General features: G+C 38.9%; 1 protein-coding gene across 1 annotated transcript; it reads right to left on the bottom strand.

The window, feature by feature from the left end:
* Positions 1-3,824: 3,824 nt before the first annotated feature.
* On the bottom strand, positions 3,825-13,443 carry tmem30b (transmembrane protein 30B). Its single transcript, XM_036592846.1, has 8 exons — positions 13,353-13,443; positions 11,229-11,415; positions 9,768-9,875; positions 8,825-8,932; positions 8,640-8,730; positions 7,614-7,757; positions 6,073-6,279; positions 3,825-4,155 (listed from the first exon to the last, which is right to left on the bottom strand). The coding sequence occupies exons 2-8, from the start codon at positions 11,412-11,414 to the stop codon at positions 3,971-3,973; spliced, it is 1,029 nt and encodes a 342-aa protein (XP_036448739.1). The 5' UTR covers position 11,415; positions 13,353-13,443; the 3' UTR covers positions 3,825-3,970.
* Between the last annotated feature and the right edge of the window lie 442 nt (positions 13,444-13,885).

A 13,885-nucleotide genomic window follows, 5' to 3' on the forward strand; every position in this document is an offset into this window, starting at 1 on the left:
CAATGATGATTTCTTACTAACCATGTTGGATATAACAGCAACCACCTGAAATACCACAGCAACAGCCTAGCAAGCCTGAAAGCAACCACCTAACAACACCCAAGGATACCATAGCAATGACTTAGCAACACCATATTCCAGAGCAACCACATAGCAACACTCCAGCAACCTCATGGAATACCATATCAACCACCTAGCAACTGCCTAGCAACTCCTTAGCAATCATCTGGGATACCCTAGCAGCCACCTGGTATGCCATAGCAACCACATAGCAACCTCTTGGAATACCATAGAAACACCCTAGCTACCACCTGGAATACCATAGCAACCACCTAGCAACCACCTAGGATACCATAGCAATGTGTTAGCAACACTATATTCCTTAGCAACCATGTAGCAACACCCTTGCAACCACATGAAATACCATAGCAACTGTGTAACATCTTAGCAAGCCTAAGCTGCACAATCACTCTGCTTTTTCTTATGAAAAGCACTATATTATTTATTATTGTTATTAGAGCATCTCCAGCTTCAGTCTGTTTAAAGGTGTGACGCTTCGGTCCAGCCAACACATTCAAAACTACTGCAGTGCTGGAAAATGAATGTTTAAATTATATTTATTTGAGGGTCGCTGTGGATGTTGTGCAGATGTTCACCTCATCTTCTCACCATTTTAATAGTCCCCTACAGAATCATCTACACTTTACACAAGATTTTAAGGTTCTATATAGCACCATGAAAGCTCAAAGAACCATCTGCATGCTTCAATGGTTCTTCAGATTGATGGAGAATATGTTGTGTATGGTTCTATATGACACCAAAAAGGGCTATGCTATTGTTACAATATCAAGCCTGTCACAGTAGAAGGAACCATTTTTGGTGGCTGGTTCTGATTGGTCTAAAGGGATGAAATCCATTTGAATTAAAGTAATAAAAGCTCGCTTTTTAGCCATACGGTTTGATCGGATTAAGAAAACTTCAGGTTTGTGCTCATGGAAAATATACTTTAACACCACATTTACTGGGTATTTAGCTAAATGTAAGTTTTGCGGTTTTTATGCAGATTTTCTCCCCAATTCACCCTCGTTATCTAGCTCTCCCCCTGTCACACGACGCCCCCAAGCTGGGAGGGGGAAGGCTAGCACGCTCTTCTGTGACACCTGAAGATCCACCACATCTCCTCACACGCTGGTGTATAAAATGCACAGGACGGGAGAGAAGAATGACTTACAGTTCATATTCACAATCAATGTGGCAGCTTTGACCATTGAAGAGATCAGAGTCAGATTTCTGATGTTTTTATTTATTTTATTTCAGAACAGAGCAGAAATTCAGCCACTCAGTTTCAGCAGATACACTCTGAAGATGGTGGAAGCTACTTATTGTTTTAAATAACGAGATTCTTAAAAGAGATGATTCTTCAAGGGTTCCTTAGCAAAGACAGAACCGTGAACACTCAAAGAACCACTTGCATGGTGAAATCGCTCTCCAGATTGATGGAGAATGTGTTTTATATGGTTCTGTATAACACAAAAAAAGGGCTCTGCTGTTGTATGCAAGCTTGATGTCGTTACTATAGCAGAACACTTTTTGGCACTTTATAGAACCATATAGACAACACATTCTCCATCAATCTGAAGAACAAATTCACCCTGCAGATGGTTCTTTGAGTGTTCACGGTGTGTCTTTACTAAAGAACGCTTGAAGAACCATCTCTTTTAAGAGTGTAACATCTTTAGATCATTTCCTACAGATTCAAAACAAACATTAGCTTAAAATTCCCTTTACCAAAATGTAGACCAGAATATACTTATATATATATTTCATTAATTTTACAAAAATATTCATCTCATTCGCTCCCCTGAGAGTGAAAGTTAAAGTGCTCCCTGAAAGGTTTTGTCCCGTTACAGCCCGACACAAACATAGATACAAGAACCTGAGAGAAATGCACACCAACACATTCACACTATAACATTAATATCTGGCTTTATACAGAGATAGGAAATCAGTTATGAGTGACCCAGCATGGTTAAATTAATTTAACTACAGTAATTACATTAATTCTTCTTAAGTTACTACGTTATTTCAGCACTAATCAGCTTCATTTGCTGTTTTTTCTAAGGGGAGGGTTCATATCTAACACTTCCAGATTTAAAAACTAATTCATTTTGCACACAAATGCATTTTTAACCTCAATATCCTTTTTAAATATTATGGCTTTAGAAATAACAAAGTAACAGATCCTCATGAACGAGCTCAGTTCAGAGTAACCAGGCTGTTTTGAAGCATTTGAGCTCGGGCCCAACTGACACTGATTTAAAATGTCCAAACAGAAATGAATATTTCACATTTCATTTGTGTTGTATTTTATATTCTCTTCACTTTTAGTTAAACTGAGCTGATATCACAGTCAGTTCTGAATATTCAGACTTCTTAAACTTACAAACTCTCAGTCTTAACTAATATAATGATTGCAGCACAGGGGGCAGAGCCTGTTACCTGTCAAATTAAAAGTTAAAGTCAGTAATTAGCGGCTATATTTTTGCTGATACCAATTAAATCATGGGTCATCAATATCAGCCAATATTATTAGCCGACTGACACATCAGTCGGGCCCTAATGTGAAAAACCTGAACAATCAGATGTAAACAAACTCCTTTAACAGCCTGTAATAAATTGCAACATGAGCCAAACGTATTTACCTGATTCTACTGAACTATAACAGCCCAAATCTACTAATAATATTAGAAATTGTTATTTTGATTATTAGAATAAATAAACATTTGTAACTCTGAACCCCGATTAAAAACTCAGTGGAGGCTGGGAGTTACTGTACAGGAGTTTCTTTAACATTTGTTGAAAATTCAGTAGAATGACAGCAAAACTAACTGTAGTTTACACACTGACAAAACACCAGAGGGACACATTAAAGGGCCCGTACCATGGAAAACTGAACATGCCCCCCTTTTTATTTTAAAATGAGTGTGATGAAGTCTGTGTAATGTGTACAGTCCATTTAAGCAAAATAAGCTGCGAAAACAGCCTTATTTGAATACAGGCTGTATTTACATATATCCACCAATTCTTTTCACAGCAGTTTAGCCCCGCCCATTCAGCCCACAGCAGTTTAGCCCCGCCCATTCAGCCCACAGCAGTTTAGCCCCGCCCATTCGGCCCACAGCAGTTTAGCCCCACCCATTCGGCCCACAGCAGTTTAGCCCCACGCCAGAGCTATAAGGAGTGTTTAGTCCTAGATTTCCTTTAATCCCTGCTTTTTAAATGGGGCACTATACAGGGCTGCCAATCAGAACATAGCTCATTTACATATATCAGTATTAAAGGCACAGTAACAGTAATAGCCTGTTTCATTGTAAGGGATAAACAGAGCTTGGAAAATGATCATGTAAAATGAGTTATGACTGTTTTTGGAATACAAACATTGTAATAGGGAGTATAAACATTGTAATAGGGACCTCGGCTGGGGGAAAATACAGGATACAGGCCCTTTAAAGTTTTACATTTTAAAATTAGTACACTGCATCAGATGCAGTGTTGGCATGTAACAGAAAATGTTATATTAGTGTAGGTTTTGCTGCTGATACAGTCTTACTTTGTGAATAAATATCACTAAATACCACTTTTAATGAAGTTCTAGTGTTTTCCTGAGGGTGTAAAGTGCAGGGTACACTTTACTGCTGCTTTAACAGAACATCGAACGTGATGAATTTAATGTGATGAGATTCACTAATTCTGGATCATTTCTATTGATCTATGGTGGAACAAAATAAAAGTTAACATGATATAACAGTGACAAACGTTTGAGGTACGTTTGGCTCTGAACACACCTGTGCAGGTGAGCCAGAGAGCAGGTAGGAGCTTTAAGGGGCTTTAATGGCTTTAGGAGAAATCACTTGAAGAAGAGACCTGAACTTTTCACATTATGAGCTGAAGAACGGTGACATTATCGCCACTATGCATCGTCGTCATCAGGGAACTTGTATTTTGCATAAATGATGAGCATTACGATCGCCATGACAACGCAGAGGGATCCAATCACCAGGTAGGCGATTCCGAGGAACTGGTTCTTCCCCCCCATCCAGGAGACGTTACTGAACACCACCTTCTTAGTGCCCCCAAAACTCAGCACGGGGTAATCTGAGAGAGGGGTCAAAGATCATATCCATACAGGAGAGGGGAAAGTGCAGAACTGCGCCACCTGCTGGCTGCTTTCAGAACATTTTAGATCTCCATTCATTTCTACACAGAGAAATTTCTGGTAAAATTATAGATTGAAAAAAATCATTAAAACAGCTAAAACAGTCATCTTGAAAACATACAACCCACTTTAACTATGAAGACACTGAGAATTTTAAAAATTGTGTGAAAGTGTCATCTGAGTTTTATATGGAATGTTGATGATGGAAAAAAGTAGAAAATATGAAATAAGTTTTCTTTGGGGACTATTTTGCCTCACAGTGCCCTGCACGTATCTCTCCACCATGAATGGAGTTTAAGTTCTCAAAACTATCATAAAACAGTGTCTCAGACATCAGGCAGTGAATTCATAACCATTTCATGTAATAACTTTCTGTGAGGGAGCTTTTAGAGGTGGACGTCTGGTTCCTGTCACCACCACTGTGAACAATTCTGACTCGGTACGTTTCTCTAGAACTGAGCATTTTACACCAAACCACTCTGAACCACTCCCAGATAGTGATGTCATCAGTGCACAGTACTTGTACTATTTTATTCTGGGGAAACATCTGTATTTTACGACAATCATTTGGAAAATTGACACAGTGTCAAAAATAACAAGGGCTTGCTACAAGTATTATTATTGTAATTATTGCCATTGTTATTATTATTATTAATAATCATAATGTTGGCAGAACAATACCCAGATGTTTAAAAATGGCCCTGAATTTAACTAAACACGGTCAAAACATAGCATATTGTCATAATCTGTAATGTGCATCACCTCCAGTCCACTGCTAACCTACATTTAGGACACCAGGGGGTGACAGATCTGATCTGAATTATACAGATAAAATGTATGATCAGCTTTTTCATTAAACGATCACGATAAGATCTCAGTGGCCTCCATGATAGTATTTACAGTGATTAATTTAAGTAAATCTCGTTCCACATTCACCAACAAAAATGAAAAAAGGAACAAAACAACAACAAAACGGAAAAAGCTCTGAAGACTAAGTAACCAAAAGCTTCTTTACACTGAGATGGTCTGGACTTTTGACTAAAACGCCTGATTTAACTTGTTTCAACAGACACATTTAACATATTCAAAACATGCACCCTCTCTCTCTCTGTCTCTCTCTCTCTCTCTCTCTCAAGCTCAGCCACACCCAACCAGCCGAACCCGTCTGTGAGGATCTGATAAAGCTGCACCTTAAACAGAGCAAACAGAGGAACAGAGGGCCGTAGTTTTCCACTAAAACCGCATACAAAAGTAAACTCCTGCAGTGTTTATCATTTGCAAATGAATATATAAAGCAAAACGATGTAGAATGCCATGTGCCTTCAGATATAAAAGCGGTTTACATTAGCCTTTGATGTTTTATATTTGATGATTAGGATAGTAACAACTGAGTAGCTGCTTATATTGCATTTAACTGTATTATATTGAATTGAATTGAATTGAATCACAGCATATATTGTATCACAGAGTGTGTTTACATGCACTTACTGATCTGATCATCATCAGATTTCTGCAGTTATCTGATAATTAAGCAGTCGTGTTAACACACACTGATGTCTTAGTTTAGATTAAGGTCTATAAATCTGATTAAGAAATCTGCACAGCACTTTTGGAGTGACGCTGAAACCGAATACATGCTTTACCAAATGAAGGATTTAAATACTCTTCATCTTTTAGATGATGTATGTTTATATCTTCTGCGGAAGTGACTGGTTGTAAAGCAGAAATCTGATTACTGATTTTCTGTAGTTATCAGATTATTTAGAGCATGTAAACACACTAATCTGTCGCTCTGAGTCAGGTGTGAATCATACTGAATCTCTAATGTGTCACTCTGAGGCAGGTGTAAAGGATACTGTAGCTGATCTGGAGGGTGTAGTTTCCAGCTGGGAGCCCCTGACTGTAATCTCCTCCCGTTATTCTCCCGTAAAGCTTCCTGAAGTTAGGCAGCGCTGCACGCCTCATCCACACCAGGAAGTCCTGGTTCAGGAAGCCATTATTGGCCTGGTCAGTCGGGTCCAGCTCGTATGCCGGCTTCCACCAGTTTAAGGGCTTCACCGTCCCTGAGAATCAGAACGCAGGAGCTCAAACTGAAGCAGAAACTACAGACTGTGTATGAGAAACAGGCAATATAAACAAAACTAGACAAAATACAACCCCATTTCCAAAAAGCTTTTATGTAAATAAAAATAAAATGCAATGATGTGCAAATCATTTAAACCCTGTATTTTATTGAAAATAGTACAAAGACAACAAATCAAATGTTGAAACTGAGAAATTGCATTGTTTTCTGAAAAATATTTGCCCATTTTGACTTTGACTGCCAACAACACATTCCAAAAAAGTTGGGACGGAACAACAAAAGGCTGGTAAAGCTGTGTAATGCTAAAAAACACTTGGTGAGCCTCAGTCTTTCAGAAGTAAAGATGAGGAGGGGTTCACTACTCTGTGAAAGACTGCACGATCAAATAGTGCAACAATTCAAGAATAACGTTTTTCAACGTAAAACGGCACAGAACTTTTGCTTTTCATCATCTACGGTACATAACATCATTAAAAGATACAGAGAATCTGGAGAAATTGTCGCATGCAAGGGACAAGGCCAAAAACCTGTATTTGCTGGCCGTGATCTTTGGGCCCTCAGGCAGCACTGCATTAAAAACATGATTCTGTAGTGGAAATCACTGCATGGGCTCAGAAAAAGTTCTGAAAAACACCGTCTGTGAAAACAGTTTGGCGCTGCATCCACAAATGCAAGTTAAAACTTTAAAACGCAAAGAAGAAACCATACATAAACAGGATCCAAAAATGCTGCCACCTTCTCTGGGCCCGAGCTCATTTACAATGGACTGAGGCGAAGTGGAAAAGTGTCCTGTGGTCCGACAAATCAAAATTTGAAATTCTTTTTGGAAATCATGGACACGGTGTCCTCCGGGCTAAAGACCACTCAGCTTGTTATCAGTGCAGTGCTCAAAAGCCAGTATTCATGATGGTATAGGGGTGCATTACTGCACATGGCATGGGTGACGTGCACATCTGTGAAGGCACCATTAATGGTGAACAATATATACATGTTTTGGCAACATATTCTGCCATTTCAAAACTACAGCAGTTGCTCTCCTCAGTTCCCAAATGCTTACAGCGTGTTGTTAAAAGAAGAAGTGATGAAACACAGTGGTGAACATGCCCCGTCCCAACTTTTTTGGAATGTGTTGTCGGCATCAAATTCAAAATGGACATATTTTTAAAAAAACAATACAATTTCTCAGTTTCAACATTTGATATGTTGTCATTGTAGTATTTTCCTTTAAAAATATGGTTCACCTGATTTGCATCATTGCATTCTATTTTCATTCTATTCTCACAATAGTGTATCAACAGAATCTTGGGTACGGACCATCGAAGGCTGCTGCGAAGGATCCGTTGACTGGAGAAGGATTTCTATATTTGATGTTGTAATCCGACCACCACGCGATTCCTTTACCATCAAACGGTACCTGCTTCCTACTGCCGTTAACCAGCAGATACAGCCTGAATGTGTCTGTACACAAAACAGCAAACGGACAGTGAGCATCCACTCTGTCACACTGTACACCATCTGCTGATCCACGGTTCTCTAGACCTTTATCCGCGGTCGGTTTCTGACCACAGAGCTCCTCTCGGCTGTTCGTCCGCTCTCAACCTAGCAGTGAGACTGACCAGTCTAAAAACTCAGAAACAACACTGTGGTGCTACAAAAGTGGCAAGTTAGTTGAAGTAAAAGGTGGGTGTTCCAATAAAGTGGCCAGTTAATGGAACCACAAGGTAAGTGTTTCTGAAAAAGTGGCCAGTGTGTGGAAGCACAAGGTGGGTGTTTCTAATAAAGTGGCCATTTAGGGGAAGTAAAAGATAAATGTTTCTAATAAGGCGGCCAGTTAGAGGAAGTACAAGGTAAGTGTTTCTGATAAAATGGACAGTGTGTGGAAGCACAAGGTGGGGGTTTCTAATAAAGTGGCCAGTTAGTGGAAGTACAAGGTAAGTGTTTCTAAAAAGTGGACAGTGTGTGGAAGCACAAGGTGGGTGTTTCTAATAAAGTGAAAAATTAGTGGAAGCTTAAGGTGTCTGTTTCTAATAAATTGGCCAGTTACTGGAAGCACAAGGTGGGTGTTTCTAATAAAGTGAAAAATTAGTGGAAGCTTAAGGTGTCTGTTTCTAATAAATTGGCCAGTTACTGGAAGCACAAGGTGGGTGTTTCTAATTAAGTGGCCAGTTAGTGGAAGTGAAAGGTCGGTGTTTCTAATAAAGTGACCAGCGGGTTAATTTAGATGTGTTTATTTGTGTAGACACAAACAAGCAATGGCTTATTGAATACTTCTTTTAATTTAATTACTAAACAAAGCTTTGATTAGTGAGTCTGGTGTGGTGCTGGTGCTGGAGGAGGTACCGTTGAACATGCTATTTGCAATGGATCCACAGGGAACGATGGGTGTGCCGTTGGAATTGTTTCGATAGGGAGAGCAGTAAGACTGCGGGTCCTGCAGTGGCAGAGAAGAATTAGCAGAAAAATGAGGAAAGAGCGTAAGACCAGGCTAAAGAGGACTGTTTGGGGATGCTAAATTATGCTCTTACCAGGAAGTATTTGGTGTCTCCAGACAGCTGGTAGTCATCCTTAGACACTCCGTACTGTCTGTAGTTCTGGTAATAGTTGGTCAGGCCATAGTAAAAGAAGACCGGACCCTAAAAAAAAAAACAGAGTATTTATTCTGTCACTCAGCAGACACTCAAACCCTGAAGTAAAGTGATCAGAGCGCCTGTTTGTGTTCAAAAAGTAGGTTAACAGTGAACTAGTCGTGATTACAGGTTGTCGTAGCATCACACATCAAGTGAACTCCGTGTTCAGTGATATTTGACATACATCACTGTTTCACAGACAGTAAAGGACAGAAATACAGTTTAACGAATGTTTCCCCAAAACAGACTACAGACTTCGTCGAGTTGATGATGTCACTAATCACACATCCCACAAAGCAGCTCCGGCGCTGAGCCCCAAGTTCACACTTAGACATATCAGAAAAATATTCGGCTAATACATTGTACTTATGGCTGTTATGTTTATGGTCTTTCACAAAAGCTCTAACTCTGAGTTCATTTTAGTCTTCGGCTATTAAAAAACTTTCTATGGAGAAATGAATAGTGATGAATAGTGATGAATAGTGAAAATGTTTTAAACACAGCCAGCAGATGGCGTAGGTTTCCACTTTGACTCACCATAGCTAGACAGACAAACTTGTTAAGACAACATTGTTGATGATTTATTACATAATAAAAATTGCAGCACTTGCAATCTGAAAATTGCACTTTCAAAGTGTGATTTTGATATGAAAATGATTCACCTTTAGCTCTACTACACAGACAGATAACTATACAAATAACTAGACAGACACATAAATAAATAACTTTACAGGTGACCATATACACATGATAAATAATAACCCACAGAGAGACGTCCGTGCCAAAAACATGCAGTGCAGAAAAGTATAGGCAGAAAACAAGAGTGCGTGAAGGATGATACCTCAAACAGCTCGGATAGGTAGAAGCTGAGCTCACAGGTGCAGTTCTGCGTGGAGAGAGCGCTGCACTGAAAACAGGGCGAGCTCGTCGCAGTGCCTGTGTATTCCAACTACATAAAAACACACATAAACATTAATGATTCACCACTCAGCACATCACAGCGCTACATACACAGCTTCAACTTAACCCATGACCTCCTTACAGTCCTGTAAACTTATTCTGATCACTCCAACCCACATCACATTTACACAGTTCATTTTAAGATTTTAATATTCAACTTCACTGTTATTGTTTTTCCTCTCTTAAATTTGCCTGTTGTACTACTTCATTTCCAGGTGATTGCAAACGTTTTGGCACTCTGGTCAACTTATATATTTTGTTGGTTTTTGAAAAGAAGTAAACATGACAAACATGGCAGCAAAATACTGAAAAGATTTTAAATTTGTGGCATGTGCAAAAGTTTAGAATCCAAGTTTTTAAGTCTCAGAACTTACTAATTAGGCCTAAATTAACTCATTAGGCCTCAAGTTACTCGTTAGGGCTAGTTAGGCAGGTTAGGAAGTGTCAGCTGATGAAAACTCCAGAGTGTAATAAAGTTTGAGACTCTTCATGGCTTCAAACACTCAACAACCATGAGCTCCTCTAAGCAGCTGGCTGAGGATTTGAAAATGAAGGTAACTGATTCCTACAAAGACATCAAAGGAAACTTCTGATGACTTCTTAACACACAAGTCAGCATCTGAAGTATTCAAGTGGAGCTCTTTCGCCACAATAAGCAAAGGAATAAAGGATCAGCATTTGATGAAAGGGACATCATGCCAACTGTTAAGCATGGGGGTTCATCTATTGTGCTTTGGCAGCTGCACAGGTAGACGGAAGAATGGATTCCACTAAATATTAGCGAATTCTGGAAGCAAACGTAAACCAGTCAGTCATGGAACTGAAGCTGGAGAGAGGCTGGCTTCTTCAATGGGACAAAACATACTTCCAAATCCACCATAAACCACTTCAGGAAACGATGAAGCTTTTAGAACGGCCCTCACTGACTCATCATTGAAAATCTGTGAGTAGATCTTAAACATGCTGTGTGTGCAAGAACATTGCAGAACTACAAGTGTTCTCTGAGGAAGAGTGGGTAGAAATTCCTCCTAGCTGGATACAAAAAACTACTATTCATTTGAAAAACTTAAAATAAATATTAAGTAATTTTGCTTTAAAATTAGCAAAAAGTGTTTTTTAATAATATAATTTGCTGCAGTGACTCTTTTCATTTCAAAAATCAAGAAAATGTGTCATTTGGCAGGGTGCACAAACCTTTGCACATCTGTTTTTTTATTATTACATTTTGTTTCCTACTTATTTCATTAATTTGTAAAACAGTTGCCTTATAACTGCATGAAAGGGTTTATATAAATACATCTTATTATTGTGCTTGTTATTATTAATATTTTCCAAATGTTACCTCCTGCACTTTGATGTTCTGTGAGGTGATGAAGAGCGCAACTCCGATGCCGATGAAGGCCAGGCCAATGAGGGTGAAGAGTGGGATGACTATGCCTGCGGAGAGCATGGGCTGCCAGGCGGGGAGACGCTGCTGCGTGAAGGCCGTGTTGTCCGGACGGTTCGCAAACTCACCCTCAGATTTCATCCTGAGAGAGAAAACAGCAGAACTAATGACTGACGGAGCAAATATCTGAACTCCGAATGAGTCGATTCTCTACACAGTAGAGGAATACAGACAACAAAAACAACACAACAAACTTTTTAGGGGAACTTTTATGTTTAAAAATAGCCTGAGACATTTATTTTGGCCAAAAAATGAGTGCATCCTTCTTTTAATATAATTATAATTGATTATGATTGATTCATTTAAAATGCTTTAGCATTTTATTTTAGTTTATTTAGGACCCCAAACAAAGAGAAGAATAGGATAAAACTAACTGTATGGATTCTTAATCGCCAGCACATAACCATTAAAGGTGGAACAAAGAATTCAAATGAGAACCCAAGTTTAGCCTCATAGTCGCTGTGCTAATAAATGCTGGATGTTCTAAGACATTCCACTGCGGCTCTACAGGGGAACTCAGCTCTCCAACAGTTTTTGGACATGTGTTACTCAGAGCAGGTTGCTGCTCGTCACTGCAGTAATAATAATAGACGCCACAGAGTAAAAAAAAACGTATGAAACAACATCCAGGTGAAAGAATCTCTTTTTTTAGAGAGGATACTTTCTACATACTTTTCTACATACTTCTATAGTTTGGAAATAAAACACTTTGATGTAGCACATAAACATTGCTAAAACATCCATAAGGTCCATATAGGGAAACGAAGCCTCTAAACGGCCCTTTTTGAGTTCCTCATGGTTGTGATGCCACAACTACATACACATTTATGTGTCAGCCTGCAGCAGTTTAGCCCCGCCCATAAATGCTAAAGTTATAAGGAGTGTTGCAACCCAGATTGAATTAGGAAATGCAATGCAGGGCAGCCAATAAGAACAGAGCTCATTTACATATTTAAGTCTTAAAGGGCAATTTCACTGGTTTGAGTGTGTGAGATGTAATCAAAGAGATTCAGAGCAGTTTGGTGTGAAATGGTTCAGATGTCTTTACAGTGGTGGTGATAGGAACCAGGGGTCGCCATGACTACAACACAAATATAGACATTTTATTTACTATCCAAAACCACCAGTGAACCTACACATGTCTTCTGAGTTTCATATGGAATGTTGATAATGGGAAAATAGTGGAAACTCTGAAATCATAAGTTTTCTTTGGGGACTATTTTGCCTCACAGCACCCTGCATGTATCCCTCCACCATAAATGGATGGAAATTGAAAATCAAAAATGTATCAAAGTACGTTTTAGAACAAAATTTTTATCACAAAACTATCATAAAACAGTGTCTCAGACATCAGGCAGTGAATTCATAACCGTATCGTGTAATAACTTTCTGTGAGGGAGCTTTTAGAGGTGGACGTCTGGTTCCCCATCACCACCACTGTGAAAAATCTCTTGGTCTTGGTAGGTCTTGGTAAGTTTCTCTAGAACTGGGCGTTTCACACCAAACCACACTGAACCAATCTGTTTACATCTTAACCGTTTAATTCTGCAGGAATTTTGAAAAAATGGTGGAGTCCCCCTTTAAAGGCACAGCCTGTTTATTTTTACAAGGTAAAGAGAGGTTATGTTTTTGATATAAAAACTCACACAAATGTTGTAAATAGAAGTCAGAGGAAAGAAAATAAAGTTTGTACAAAATGAAGGATATGAGCTCTTTAAAAAACTCCATGTAGCTCAAACACAGAACTCCGACAACACTAAGCAGGAGTTCATATTTGTGAGAGTAATAGTGACACAACAGTTTTTACATTGTCCTTTTCTATAAGCTGGACTACAATTATAGATAATATTAGGCCTATACGCTCTTTAAAAGCCCCCTTACAAAGGTTTGTTATATAGTTCTTATTGTTTATTAGTCATGAATCATCCTCAAAAGCCCTGAATATGTCCGGAAACAGCATTTTCTTACTCGTCTGTTTGTCTAAAGTTGGTCTGCTCGCGCTTAGCCCAGTTTACTCACCTGGCTCACGAGCTGGATATCACGTGGTGAAAAAATGAACCAAAATTATCCAGAGAAAACGACATAAACGTCTTTTTTTTCCTTTATAAACAGCTGTAATCGCTGAGCTGAAGTACGTCCGGCATTACCTGTCCAGCAGGCTCACCTGCACACGTAGGTTAACTTCCGGTTTCCTCTCTAAAGAGGACTAAAATAAACATTTATCATCAATTATCGCCTTCATGTGTATCTACAGTTATGAAAGTATGGCATTAAGCATCACACCCACTACGACGAGAATTCAGGAACTGCCTTTGTTCATAAATATTCAAGCCATATTTTCAAATTTATGAACTATTTGTGAAATAATTGTTAAAGTCGTATAAAAATTATAATAACATTTTAAAATGTTTCAAAAGCAAAAAATAAATGGATTAAAATAACACTACAATTACGTTAAAGCGTTTTGCATTTACTTCCAATTCCCGGCCACGCATTTGATCGACGTGCATTTCAACCAATCGCTTCTTGGCAAAAGCCAAACCCCGCCCATC

This window comes from Colossoma macropomum, unplaced genomic scaffold (genome assembly GCF_904425465.1).
Source record: "Colossoma macropomum unplaced genomic scaffold, Colossoma_macropomum, whole genome shotgun sequence".
NCBI lineage: Eukaryota > Metazoa > Chordata > Actinopteri > Characiformes > Serrasalmidae > Colossoma > Colossoma macropomum.

What these genes read in the sequence shown, in the direction of transcription:
- tmem30b (XM_036592846.1), bottom strand. Translation starts at nt 11,414, where the DNA reads ATGAAATCTGAGGGTGAGTTTGCGAACCGTCCGGACAACACGGCCTTC. An exon ending in TGCAAATAGCATGTTCAACG is followed by an intron (nt 7,758 to 8,639) that starts GTACCTCCTCCA and finishes TTTTGTGTACAG; the next exon opens with ACACATTCAGGCTGTATCTG. An exon ending in CACCCTCCAGATCAGCTACA is followed by an intron (nt 4,156 to 6,072) that starts GTATCCTTTACA and finishes CCCCTCTCTCAG; the next exon opens with ATTACCCCGTGCTGAGTTTT.